This window comes from Thalia democratica, chromosome 1 (genome assembly GCF_965202585.1).
Source record: "Thalia democratica chromosome 1, ktThaDemo2.hap1.1, whole genome shotgun sequence".
NCBI classification, from domain to species: domain Eukaryota; kingdom Metazoa; phylum Chordata; class Thaliacea; order Salpida; family Salpidae; genus Thalia; species Thalia democratica.
In genome coordinates, this window is record NC_139165.1 from 51,971,777 (window position 1) to 51,986,359 (window position 14,583).

A 14,583-nucleotide genomic window follows, 5' to 3' on the forward strand; every position below is an offset into this window, starting at 1 on the left:
TTGAAATGAAGCCAGAATCTGAAGAGTTTGAAGAAGATGATTATGGTGTTTGCAGATTAAAAAATGCTCTTGAAGCTCATACATGGCCTCAAATGATATTAAAGAATTCTAATTTTGTCAAAAATTCTACTATTAGTAATGAAATAAGCACAAAAAAAGAAACGGAATCGAATAATGAAGAAAAAGAAATCCAGGATTCAACAAGTGATGATAAAGATATAGAATCAGATTTAGATTCATTTGATGATTTAATGTCTAAAATGTATCTTTTCAAGGAACAACTACATTTGAAAAGCCGTGAGGAAAGACTAAAGTTTGCTGAGGATGCTGTAACAAGTATATGTGAGAAACTTTTAGCTGAAGAAGATGAATTAGTGTGAAATACATTTTATTTTATATAGTCAAAATTTATTTTTGTTGTTTTTTTGTTGAATTTTTGCTCAATAACTATAACAAAACATTTACCTTACTAAAAAAAAAGTTTTAGTTACAGCTATAGAAAATGCAGATTCTGGCTAGATGAGCACCTTATTGATAAAAAAAATTATATGCTTCTATTCTTGATAATTAAATTTTTCTAGTTGAATGAACGAATCATTTATAATGTTACAGGGCTGTTATTTACTTCAGCTAGTTTAACTAATGTTTTACCATGTATTTTTTAAAGTTTGCCAAGATTACTCAATTTGATTTTTGTAAACCTTAGCTAATTTTTAACTTAATGACTCTAAAATTTTGCTTATAATTATGTTCTTTTTTTAATTGATTTATATTTATAGTTATACAAATCTGAAAATAAAATAACAGTTTAAATTCTTCTTTTTTTGTTACTACTACTATAATTAGTTTTAGTTTCTTTGTTATATGCTATAATTAAATTCTTGCTATTTAGTAATGACTTAAGATGAATTTTCTAATGTTGAAAAAAAAATGTTTAAGGCTTTATTTTAGTTGTATTAGTTAGTTTTAAGATATTTTTAATTGAACATTTTAGAACTAATTACATAAAACTTTTATAAAGTTGCTGTTTATTTAAATGATCTTCTATTAAGGTCATGGGGGTCAAAAAAAAAATTTCATAAAAATTAACATTGACACTTATTTAAAAGCTGAAAGAAAAAACTATAAGAAACTTTTTACAGTACAAAAAAACGTATTATTTTTGAGATATAACCAGTTTTAAAAAAAGTTTCTGATACAACTGTATGGAATAAAAAAGTTTTATGCATAATTTTCTCTCAATTTTTAAAGTTTAACTAAAAATTTATCTCCTCTCTTATTTATTAAGTAAACTACAAAAAATGTTGTTTTCAATACAATGAACAATTTGTAAGGAATCAATTTAAATGAATTTGTTAAAAAAAACACCTAAATTTTATAGAATATATTTCCTAGAAGTTGTTCAAGTTTTATAAAAATATAGACGGAGATAGTTATAAAACAATTGCTTAAAAATTGTAGGAGGAGATAGATTTTTATTCAAATACACTATTTTTGCCTTTTTAGTTTGCACCTTCCATATGAAAACAATCAAATTCTCCAACTTTGAATGCTTAATCTTAAAAGTAACACTGATTTAAAAATAAAGTATTAAATATCTTGTAGCTTAAAATGTGATACAAAAAATAAGACTGACTTAAAAAAAATACCTTCTTTATGGTCTTAAATTGTAACTTGTAAATTTATACTTTTATTGCTTTTAAAATTTAATTAGTGCGTTTTGTTTTATTAGTTTATAATTACTATTTACATTGCCTTCTTATTTATAGGTTTATTGATGGCAAAATAATTAAAAGAAAAAATATTATACTTAAAATATTGAAGTATTTTATTAAATTCATGCAGTCTTAAAATTAGGTGTACACATGATATACTTATTTATTTTTTTTTCTGATTACATGTTTTATTTTATTTAATACTTGATAAAGTTTAAAAAATAATATGGTTATGATTCATATTCTAAAATTTGTACTTAACTTTAAAAGAAGGTCTTTTATATTAATTTTCTTTTAGTAAAGTACTCATAATTAGTTGAAACCTATGTTGTCTGTTGCTGATCTTTCAGAATCTTTAGGGGTTCCAATACCTGGTGTCAAACTTCTGCTTTCAGTTCTAATAAGTAAGAGTTTGTTTAAATACTAAAAGTGTTAAATAAAGCCCCATTTTTTCTATTAAAGTTTTAAGATTTTGATTGATACTTTACGGAGTATAGTCAATAAAAGTTAGTATATTTAAATTTGATACTTTTTCTTTTAACTGTTTGCTATTGTCAAATTGATATAAGTAAAAGGGGCCCAACATTTTTTTTACAAAATTAACATAGACTCTTATTTCAAAGCTTAGAGTATATATTTTAAGATACTTTTTATAGAATAAAAAATTCAATTAACTTTTGAGATATAACAAATTTTGTAAAAAGATTCCAATACAACAATACAACAATCAATAATTTTCATGGCTAGTTTTCTCTGAATTAGAAAAATTTACTAGAAATCTATCTCCTCCTTCATTTTAAAACCAAGTTACTTCAAAGTTTCAGTACTTTTCAATATTGAAAAAATCTTGTAGGAAGTAGATTTTTGAAAAAAGGCATTAAAATAAATTTAAGACCAAAATTTTGATTAAATTGTTTTTGTTTATTTTTTTTTTACAAATAATTAAATATCTGTTTCCTACAAGTGGTTTGAAATTTTTTAAAGATTACTCTGAAAAAGTTTAAGATTAATTGCTCAAAAACTAAAGGAGGAGATAATTTTTTAGTGAAATAGTCTTTTTTTGGCCTTTTAGTTTGCTCCTCCCATATAGAACCAATTGAAATTTGATCGCTTATATCTCAAAAGTTACTTTGAATTTTAACAAGAGGTAAAAAGTAACAAGTAGCTTATTTATTATGTAAAAAAAAAGTATAATTTAAAAAAAAATGTTTTGCCCCCCTCTATTCCTTTAAATTTATTTTCAAAAGAAGTTTGGTAAAATATAACTATTTTTTATTATTTTATTGATTTTAGAGTTAGCTTTATACCTAACTGGTTTATTATTCTTTAAAGTTTTAGTAGTTGAAAATTATTTGTAACAACTGTTTTATTTAGTTATAAATAAATATTGTTTACTCTTTGTATTTCAAATTTCTTGATTTTAACATTGAATAATTCTTAAAAGTAATTTGTTTATTTGTAATGAATTTTATATATTAACTAAAAATTTTAGGCTATTTTATCTCCATATTTCATCACAAGTTTGTTCATAAATTTTCACCTAAAATCCAACACTACTACTTTATCATATCCTCTTCAGTCCTCTACTATTGGAACTACGGTTTGTAAAAACTTTGTATCACCAAGAAAATTAGTTTGTATTAAATTATATAAATGTAAATACGTTTTATAATGAATAACAAAGCATAAATTTTACAAATGAAGTTACTTATAATTTTCTTTAATAAGATTAATTGAAGTTTTACTATATACATGACAGGTATTGATATTCAACATGCATACCTGTGTGTAGTAGTACAATGGATTTTAATAAATTCATTAAATGGAAGCCTACTTTGTGCTGTAATTTCCTTTATTTTTCAAATGGTTAGCTTTGATACTGTAAACTAACTAGTTTAGTTCAATTTATTAGTGTTTTTATCTCAATCACAAAGCGTGTTGGCTTTAAATAAGTTAGTCTGGTGTTAAAACTATTACAAAACTTTTTTAATTTATGCACTAGTGTTTTATTTTAGACTCAAACATCAAATCAATTATAAAATAGTTATTTTCTTTGCTTATAGCACTATTTAACTTAACTATTTTATTGTATAACTCACTCACTTTTTAACCCTGCAGCTAAAGATATTTTAGAGATATATTTTTGATTATTTAATATTAATGTTCTATGTGTTTAAGTGCTAGTCTAGTACTATATAATGATAAAATAGCTCACTTAATTATTTAATAGATTGAATTTTGCTACTAACATATTTTAAAAGATATAGGCTAGATTATTTTTGCTCTTGTATGATTTTAAAAATTAATAAGTAAATGATATGAATCTTTTCAGACATTTTATGTAATATAATTAAAAAAGTTTGATTGTTTTTTATTAAAATTACTTTTTCAACTAAAATATTTTTATGTTTAAATAAGTGAAATAAAATAGATATGATTAAATATTTTTTTTTAAATCTTTATTTTTATATAAAGTTTATGCTAAATGTTGGTTTAATTTTTTAACTCTACATTTACTTTACATCATTCAGACATACTTGATTCTGGGCTACTATTCATTCACATCTGATGACTACGACATTAACTGGCTCATGCCACATTGCGTGCTTACATTGAGATTAATTGGTTAGTTGTTAACATACTCTTATTGTTTGGAAATTTTAAAGTATTTCATTTGTTTTACTACTTTAATTTACACTCTTTTTATACATAAAAGTTTTTAATTATTTTTTGGCGTAGTATTTTGAATTTAAGTTACTTATCAGGGTAACTGCTATGTTCTTAAGTTTTGTATATATGTCAAACTATCAATTATTGACTTCTGTAAAAAATGGTCTACTTAGAAAAACTATAAATTATTTTTTTTATAAAGTTTTCTGAAATATTTTACCTATTCTAGTTAAATTGTTGAGATAAAAGTCATTGTAAAATAAAGAGTTTATTTATTTTTAAAGTTCAATGTAAAAGCTAATGAAAAGTTAATCTTTAAAATTAACAACTTATAAAAACTTTATGTATGCATTAGTTTGTAATTTTATTTTTTATTAAAGAAACATACTAAGTACAAAAATAATTTTTTGCTATAATAGCTACGTTTATTACCTGCAATTGTTAAGTTAATTGAAATGTACAGTCATATATTCTAATGATAAGATTATTAATTCCTGTATATTTATTTTTGTTTTAAACTATAAAATTGTTAATAAAGTTTTTTTTGTCTACTGATTGTAAATTATTTAAATACATTCATTAATACTTGAATTAATTTTCAAAAAACAAGTTTAAAAAAATTCAAATAATTAGCTTTAGTAGAGGAATAAATTTACACTCAGTTATTTATAGTTATTTTTTTCTTTTTATTTGTTTTAATACGTGTAACTAATCAACAAAATTAATTTAAGCTTGTTCAAAATAATTATATACTTTAAGAAACTTTAGCTATACATAGTTTAAGGTAAAATAATTTTACAATTTTTTAGGTCTTTGTTTTGACGTCTACGATGGACATAAAGATGAAGTAACGTTCTTTTTTTTTTAGTTTTTATATTAGTCAAAATGAGTTAACAAAACTTATAATACTGATAAAGTTGAACTATTATTTTATTGGATGTCGTTTATTTTTAATATTTTGAGTAATGTTGTTAAATATTTTAACTATACAATTAACACTGTAAATAGATTGTTGTTTATGAAAAGTTTTCAACTAAAATAGCCTTTAAGTAGTTTGAATATTAAGTTTTGTACAAAGTATTTCTAGTCATATTTATTACAATTGTTTACTACAATTACAACTGTAGTTTTTAATATGTGAATGTTATGGTTTAAATTAAATGCTAATTTTATCAGTTTTTTATTCCAAAAAATATAGGTTTTGATTTTCAGCTTTAAAATAAAATAATATCATGTTTAGAACACATAGTTTTTGCTTGTTTATTCAAAATGATTTTGTCAAACTATATTTCAACATAATTTGTAAACTAATATATATAAAAACAAATTTTTCAGTAATCTTCCTTTAATGTACCAACATATGTGTGTTAACGAATCAACACACTTCAACTGGGTTCTGTAAAAAATAATTACTGTAATGAAAGAATAGAAGCATAGAATAGAATAACTATTTTATTAACTATTATCTGTAGAAATTATTTTATTTTAGTGAAAAACATGTATAAATCCACTTTATTCTATGCTTATATTATTTATATTCCAGGGAAGTTACTTCACTAGGACCTTTTATTAGCAAACGATTAAACCTATATTTTGAACAGTTAAACTAATATATAGTCATATTAATTTTAAAAGTAGTTAATCATAAAACCTTTTGAATTATTAGGTAAAAACATTCATTTAAATTCAAGATTTACAAAAAAAAACATTTTAAAATTTTATTTTTGACTTTGAAAATAAATGTTAAGATTAAAAATACTTAAAGTTTCTATTGAAACAAACAAGTAAAGATTAGAGTAAATTTTTTGTCACACTTTCCTAAGTACTTTATTTGAATTTTTTATAGATATTACATCAAATGTAAGTACTTTTTTTTTGTCGAAAACTATCGAGTTTTTTTAATAAGATACTTCAGAGGTACCAATAATGGAACTAAATGTAAACTTGACAGAAACATGTTACAAAAGAACAAGAAGAAAGAAAAATATCTGACTTACCTGGCCTGATAGAAGTTCTGGCATTTTCTTTTTTTCCCACTGGATTCTTAGTTGGACCTCAGGTTAGTTTTTTTTAATGTTTCTAAGAATTGAATTTATATAAAAGCTATCATTATTTTGTTATAAAACAAATCATATCAATTGCTACAATATAAAATCAATTATTTTAGTTTCCACTTTCTCAAGTTCGTCTATTAGTAGAAGGAAATCTTGTTAGAAAGGATGAGAAAAGGTAATTTTTAAAGTTTTTTTTTAGTTAATATAAAAAAAAAAATTTACAAACTATTTTAACTAAAATTAAAATTTTGTTGTTTTTTCACTTTGAAAGAATCTGTATTGTAATATAGTAGATCCAAATTCTTTTTGAAACGTTTATCAATTGCTTTAAATAACATTTAATTTCAAACACATTAGAAAATTTTTAGAATTATCAGAGTAACTTAAGCTATCTTTAATTAGTTTATATATTTTAAATTTAGATGAAAGTTCAGTGACTTAATAAAAGTATGTTAGGTTTATAATAAAATTTTTTACAAATTTACCGTTATATTATAGCATGAAAGTGAACTATTGGTTTTAACTAATTGTTCAACCCAGGGGTCGGTAGCCTTTTATAAGTCTTAATTTTTCTTGAAAAAATTACTCGTAGGCCACATTGTGTGATAAGACGCGCTGCAGGCCACAGTTATTTTTGATAATTTAGTTATCAATATAAAGGTACTTTTTTACTTTTAAACCGGAAATGTGATAAAATAATCAATCATAAATCTTTTATATTTTGCGAATGTTGAATTATGTATCGAGTTGTAAGTTTTTTTTACACATATTTTTGGTAATAAATAAAAAAGTTTTTATCTAAAAAGTACATCGCAGAGCTCCAGATTTTATTTTGCTGGAGCAGTTTTCCGACACCTGAATTAACCGGTAATCTTAGACTAATTTAAGTTCACTCTGACAGATTTTTGAAGCTAAATTTTGACAACTGTTTACAAAATCTTGACTACAAAGTAAATCTTATGTATTTTAATAAATGTTAATTTATACATAATAACCACAAACACCTTTTTGTTTGTTAGTTGAATATAACTGAAATTAGTTTTTTTTTTGTTACTCATAATTCTCATGCTTAACCAAACATTATTCTTCAGCTCTAAAAGGTATGTAGAAGCAGCAAAACAATTGTTTCTTGGAATATTCTTTCTACTTTTGCAAACTGTAGTATCAAGCACCTACAATGAAGGGTTTTATACAACGCCTGGATTTAATGTTAGTATTATTTTTTTGTTTATAAAACCCTATATAAAATAAAAAGTAATAGTTTAAAATGTTAGAAACTATAAATGATTTTTTTATTTATTATATTTCTAAATTAAGGCCATAGGGGGGGGGGGGGGGGGGGTCCGACTTTTTTTTTTACAAAAAATAACTTTGGCTTTTATATGAAAGCTTTAAATACAAACTACAAGCCTGTTTTTATAGAATTTAAAAATATCATTTAACTTTTGAGATATTTTATTTTTTGTAAAAAGTTTCCGATACAAAAGTATGGATCGTAAATTTTTCGGGGTCAATTTTCTCGGAAATTTTAAAACTCACTAAAAATCTATCTCCTCCTTCATTTTTTGACCTAGATACTTCAAATTTTCAGGAATTGTTCCTTTTAATATTTTGAAGAATCTGAATGTTTGAATTTTTGAAATTTTGAAAAATAAAAATTTTATCCACAAAAAACTAAAAAAAAGGGTAGTTTTTTGACAATAATTTTTTTTTTACTCAAAATTTAAAAAATTCCTACAATAGATCTCTTTAAAGTTTAATGATACACATTCTGTAAAAATTTGAGAAAGATTACTCAAAAAATGAAGGAGGAGATAGATTTTTAGTGAAATAGCCTTTTTTTGCATTTTTAGTTTTCGCCTTCCATAAGGAACCTATTGAACGCCCTTTCTTTGATCGCTTATATCTCAAAAGTTACTTTGAGTTTTTTTAAGCGGTTAAAAGTGTCTGATAGCTCAGATTAAATTCTACAAAATAAGATCAAGTTGTAAAAAACAAAGTGGACCCCCCCCCCCCCCCCCCCCCCCCCCCTATGGCCTTAACACACTTTTTTTTGTAATTAGAGTACTTTAGATCTTTGTTTTGTACTTAAGAATTCGTAAGTGTTTTAGTTTTCAAAACTGTAATTACATTAACTAATTTAATGTTTATTTTTTCAGAAACTTTCCTTAATTGAACGATCTTTGTTTGTAGCAATTACTGGATACTTCACACTGTTAAGATATATCACTGTATGGATGATTAATGTTGGTTTATTTTTTATATGAAGGTTTTAAAAACAAATGTTATAAAAGCTTATAAAGTTATTTTTTTAATCTAAATTCTTTTAATACAGCTTAATTTTTTTTAGTTTAAAATTATGATGATATGATAAATTTGTTTAACAAAAAAAAGACTAATTATTTAGTTTTTGTATAATTCATTTAAGTCTTAATATTCTGAGATTAATTGTTCTTTGACCACACTAGATGTTTTTATACTTACAACCTTTTATATGAGTTTTTTTTTAATGTAAGTTATAAATTTTATGTGCTAATAAATTTTTTTGCATTGTAAGCAGAAAACAGTTATAAAAAGCATTATTTCAATAATACGCAGTTTACTTTCTATGTTCAAAATATTAAACCCATATTATATAACTAATTATTAAATGTTTATCCCCTTTTTACTACTTACTGATTTCTATTTTTGTACAAGTTTTAAATGTGTTATATTTTTAATCATTATTCTAAATGTGTTACTTTAGTAACAAAATTTAATTGAATAAAACACAAAACTGAAACATTTGAAAATATTCAACCTAAATTAGGTAGGTTTATCCTTAATATTAACTTTAAGAAGTATTTTGAAATACATATTTTAATGTGTTGTAGATATTTGTTAATTACTTTTATTGTGGGTATTTTTAGATTGAATCTAAGTATAAGATTAAAAACTACATAAAAACATCTTAGCTGTAAAGCTTTACACTTAAACTTCTTTTTATCTTTATAGGAAGGTTCCTGCATCATAATTGGCATTGGTTACAACTATGATGTCACAAAAGAAGTAGGCAAATGGGATGGTGTTCGAAACGCTCATATTTGGAACTTTTTGTTTTGTTGCAACTTCCAGGGTTTGATTGATTGCTTCAACATAAACACTAATAATTGGGTGGCAAGGTTTTTTTACTTTTAATGAGATCTGTTTTTTTTAACCATCAGATAAATAAATTTATTTTTTTTAAACATATGCCAACTTAATGTATATGATTATACCAGATATACCGTAGTTGAATCTTAGAAATCTAAACAAGCAAAATTCGTCGGGTAATCAAAACAAACTGCTTCTGTACGCAAATATTTTATTAGGCTGACGATGTTTCACTGCAGAAAACTTTTACGACTCTGTACACTTGTGGGCAGCGAAACGTCGTCAGTTTAATAAAGTATTTATGTCAAAATCAGTTGTTTTGTATATAATTATTTTATATAGATAAATATATTATGCATTAAAGTCAGCAAGGTTTGAACTTTTACAAAGTTTTTGAACAGATTGAAAGTAGTTTTTGTAAAATGCTAAGATTAAAATTTACTATACTTTTTTTTAAAGACATGCTTGTTTGATCTGTGAAAAAGTAATGTTTTATATAAAAAATTGTAAAGAAGTTTCAACAAAAAAATACAATTATAGTAGTAAAAATCGTAAATAATTCAAATTAAAGAAATTCTAGATATTAAAGGTCTATAACTCTAAAGATTAGCAAATGATCATTTAATGATACCAGAATCTTCACAAAAAAGTTTAAACCCTGTTAGATAAACAGTTTGTTGAACAAAAAACGCACTGAATAAAAAGCCAACGCTACTTTAGCTTTAATATCTGCTATATGCATTTTTCGAAGCTGGAATATAACTAAACTTTATGATAAATTTTTTGTAGGTACGTGTTCAAAAGAATGAGGTGGGCAGGAAACCGGCTCATCTCCCAGTTTGCTACTCTGTTCTTCCTAGCAGTGTGGCACGGTGTGCATGCCGGCTATTTCACGTGTTTCGCGTACGAGTTCCTGCTTATGAGTGCAGAGCGCCCAGTACGTTTTTTGTTAAATGTTTCTGTAAAGATTTCTCTTTAGTGAGTTTTGCTTGAAATATAAAAATGAGCTGTAAAGTTGAGTCTTTTGTTGTCAATATAAATAAGTTTTTGTAAAAAACAGACAAAACCTTTTTTTTTTCTATATCAGCTGAAGAATTTCAATGCCACTTTTTGCTATCATATTTACAACCTACACTTCACTTTTAATTCACTTAAAATTATTTACTTTTAATAACTCATTGTAAAACATTACATTAAGTTAAACATTTTAATTTCATTTAAAGTTAAGAAATAATTAACAATTTTAACCCAATATATCTCACAAACTTTATCAATCTGTGTACAATCCTTGTTGAATATATTTGTGTCAATAAAAAGAATATTGTGTCCTATAGGTATACAATTATGTAACAGGCCAGGTGCTAAAGAAATTCAATATCAAAAACGAAAATAAAACTAGAATGTATAATAAAATATGAAATATTTGTCTTTTTTACTACGTCTCAACACAAATACTTTAGCGTGTGAAAAAGTATTTATATGGATAGTTCCATTAAAAATAAGCAAATATAAGGTTGAACTACTCAATTGCAAATTCAGTAAATGGGTGTTAGAAATAAGTCTTGTAGGAGTTACTATATATTTTTTACTTTACTCATTTAACTAGCTATACTATTTCAGAGATTACTTAAACAAGGTCTCTTAATTTTTTTTTTTTTTTTGTGGTGAAATAATATTTTTTAACTTCTGTTAACTCTGAAGACAAAACTGCATACAGCAACTTTACTTTTTTTTTCGCAATTCAAATGAATTGTTAAGTTAAGTGTTCAAAAAGAAAGTAATTTTGTTAGAAAAAAAATACTTAATACAAAAATGCTAAATACAATTTTATCCTGTTATTTGTAACAGGCTTAAATATTATGCTAAATGATATACAACCAAAAACCATATGTTATTATTAGTTTAACTCAAATAAAAGTTTTTTTTTGAACTAGAATAATGTTCTTAAAATGCATGTTTTAAGTTAATAGTTAAACCTAAATAAACTTTATTTTCATTCATATATGTTTTTGACTTATCTCAAAATTTTAATGGAAGTTAACAACTTTGAAATTATTTAGTGGGTTATGCATTAACTCATCGATTTTGTTTCACATATAGTTCCGGAACATGATGGAGTCAACCAGTCTGGTAAGCTCAATGAGAAAAAATTCCAAATTGAAATACGTTCCGTCATTGGTTGGATTTTGCTACTTTCACTTGCTGTGTGGTTATTGCGTTATTGATTTCGTTTTACTCAAATGGCATCGCTACAAACCGGTTAGTTATTTTGTACAGATTAACTTTTAGGATCATGTAGCCATAAAACCTAGAAAAAACCTGAAGTTAGACAATTTAGGCAAAAAAAAAATTAATTTTAAACAAAGATCACTAAAAAACCTGTAATTTTAATTTTCACGTGTAAAATAGTGAAGTTTTGATTAGATATGAAAAATCTACCATATGCATTTTTTTGTATTATTTAGAATTCTATTAACTATAAAATACATATAAAGTAGCATTACTGGATCTTTTCAATGATTTTTATATACTATTTAAGATATTATTTTAACTTAAATTTAATTCTTTACTGAAAATGGACAAAAAAAAATTGTACAAACCTAGAAGAAATTCAGAAAACCTATAAAATTTTCACAAAAACCATAGTAACCCTGTGTATAGTTCGTTTATATTTTAAAGTTTAGTTATCAGCGCATCTTTACTTAAAATGCTTTTTAGTTTTATACTTTAAAATTATTTAATTTTCATACTAGTTAGCACTTTACCTAGATTCGGAAAATTGTTATATCTTAGAATTTTAAAAATAAAATATTTTATGATTACTAAAAGTAAGTTTTTTGTTGATAAAGAGTATTTTTTTTAACAATTTTAGAATTGGTTTAATGTGAAAATTTAAATAATATTGCTTGAAAACTGTATGATAAATGAGAATAAGTTGTTTTATTTAATTTTTTCTAGTGCACCTTCCAGAAAAAATATATTTTAACCTGTGTACCACAAAAACTGTCAGGGTTTTCATGCTGTAAAAATAATTAGTAGCTAAAAAATACAAAAATACTATGAGCTTATAAAATTGGCTTCATTAAGATCTTAGTGAGTTTAAAGAGTTGAAGCTTGACTGTTAATAGCCTACTGCGCTTTATTTACAAAATACAAAATAAACCAGTGGTTTTATGTGTTATAATTTTATTTTAGAATATTGATAATTTAGAGACGAAAAATTTATAAAAAAAAGTTCTTAGTGCTTCAGTTATCAACAAGCAGATACAAAGTTATGTGAAATTATTAAGAATTAAGAAAACTATTTACTTTGATGATAATTATACACAGGTTTACGACGCTCTTTACTGGCAGGGTCATGTATTTTTCATGGTAATGCTGGCTATAACAAAGATAACTAATATTTTATCAAAGAAAAAGAAAAAAGAATAAGTTTTTAGCGTCCTGATACAAGCTGTTATTAAATACTTGACCTTTTATTTTAACATTTTGTTCGCTCTTGCTTGAATATTTTTATGTATTTGCTTTAACACAACAAATTTTGATTTATTTTTGATATGCTTTAAAAAAACTTTAATCAACAAAAACTATCAACTGTATAAACAAAATGACCTAGTTTATTAATCAAAGTTTAATTTAACACTAAACTTTAAATCGTGTTATTAATTTCCTGTCACATTGTTTGTATTCATGGTTGCCACCAGTTTAGTAAACTCTTTTTTAAATCAGTAAATTTAAACTTTTTTAAAGTCATTAAGCGTTATTTTTAACATTTTTTGTATTGAATTCAATTTAATGACCTACATTATTAAGTTTTTTTTTTAAGTATAAGATTACTTTATTTTAATAAATTTACACAGAGTTTATTCTAATACAGCCTTTAAAACAAGAAACATAGCCTAGTATATTTTTAAATATTTTGTTGCAAATTTCTTTACGGTTGTTGTACTAAAAAAAAATAATGTTTTTAAAAGTTGTTAAAGTAATAGTAACAAGTTTTATTAAAGCCTTCTTAGTGTAGAATAAAATTATCAAATTTCAATTTCAATTCTATATTTTTTGATACTTTGGTGGCAACCATGTTTATAATACTATTTAGAAATTGTTCACATATTTTGAAATTTATAACGTCTATGTGCAATCATGCCAAACTGACCAAGATTGTTGCTGTATTAAAAAGGGTATGTATTCCATTTGTTTAAAGCTGTAAATTTTAGTCAATTTTCTACCTTTTATATTATCATGAAATTAAAAAAAAGTAACTTATTATGTAGTTACACTTGTGAATAAATTTTATCTTTAGAATGCATTTGTTTGGTATATTAAATAAAGTTTTTCAACAAAAAAAATACTCAGTTAAGTTTTTTTTAGTCAATATTAAAGGCATGCTGAAGCAATCAATTGTATAAACTTCAGGTTGAAGTATAGATATCTAAAAAACTTTTTTATATAAAAGTATTAGTTATTGTCAAAATAATTTTAAGTTTTATATTTCAACTTCTAGTTTAAACTAAAATTTTTTTACTGTTTAGTTTTAGTATAGTAATATAACTAGTATCTATGTTTGAAGACTTGGGTGAAGGAAAAACTATGTCTTTGATACAAAAACAATATCCAAAACTTCTAACATTTTATTAAGATATTTATTTGTAAAACTGTTTTTGTGTTTATACGGATATATTAAGGTATAACAAAGTTGAAACACTTAAACCAGCAATGATAGGTTTTTTCGATTAAAAATAAATGAAAATTTAAAGGTTTGCTATCTTAGTCGTAAAAATATCCTATTAAATTTGTATAACAATGGTTAGTTGACAAGCTTTCATATAAATTTTAAACATTATCTTTTTCAAATTAATTTGAATTATTTAAATATTTACAGTTTGGTACAATGCTTTTATTTGACAAGTTATAAAAATATGTACGCTTTGTTACTTAAAAACCTGTAAGTATAATGTTCTAGTTGATGAGAGTTATGAAAAAAAAAATTGTATCAAATACTTTTTTTTTTC

The 14,583-nt window shown here is 23.9% G+C and overlaps 1 protein-coding gene across 1 annotated transcript; it reads left to right on the top strand.

Moving 5' to 3' along the window:
• The first annotated feature begins 1,982 nt into the window (after positions 1 to 1,982).
• On the top strand, positions 1,983 to 13,432 carry LOC145832024 (lysophospholipid acyltransferase 5-like). The gene is made up of 13 exons (XM_082939396.1): positions 1,983 to 2,119; positions 3,208 to 3,315; positions 3,475 to 3,581; positions 4,247 to 4,340; positions 5,195 to 5,232; positions 6,337 to 6,444; positions 6,553 to 6,614; positions 7,531 to 7,648; positions 8,599 to 8,685; positions 9,434 to 9,600; positions 10,361 to 10,508; positions 11,672 to 11,830; positions 12,902 to 13,432. Exons 1-13 carry the CDS (start codon positions 2,041 to 2,043, stop codon positions 13,001 to 13,003), a joined length of 1,377 nt encoding a protein of 458 aa, XP_082795522.1. The 5' UTR covers positions 1,983 to 2,040; the 3' UTR covers positions 13,004 to 13,432.
• Positions 13,433 to 14,583: the final 1,151 nt, after the last annotated feature.

Coding starts and splice junctions, on each gene's coding strand:
- LOC145832024 (XM_082939396.1), top strand. CDS start 2,041: ATGTTGTCTGTTGCTGATCTTTCAGAATCTTTAGGGGTTCCAATACCT. Junction 4,341..5,194: donor GCTTACATTGAGATTAATTG/GTTAGTTGTTAA, acceptor ACAATTTTTTAG/GTCTTTGTTTTGACGTCTAC. Junction 10,509..11,671: donor TTATGAGTGCAGAGCGCCCA/GTACGTTTTTTG, acceptor TTTCACATATAG/TTCCGGAACATGATGGAGTC.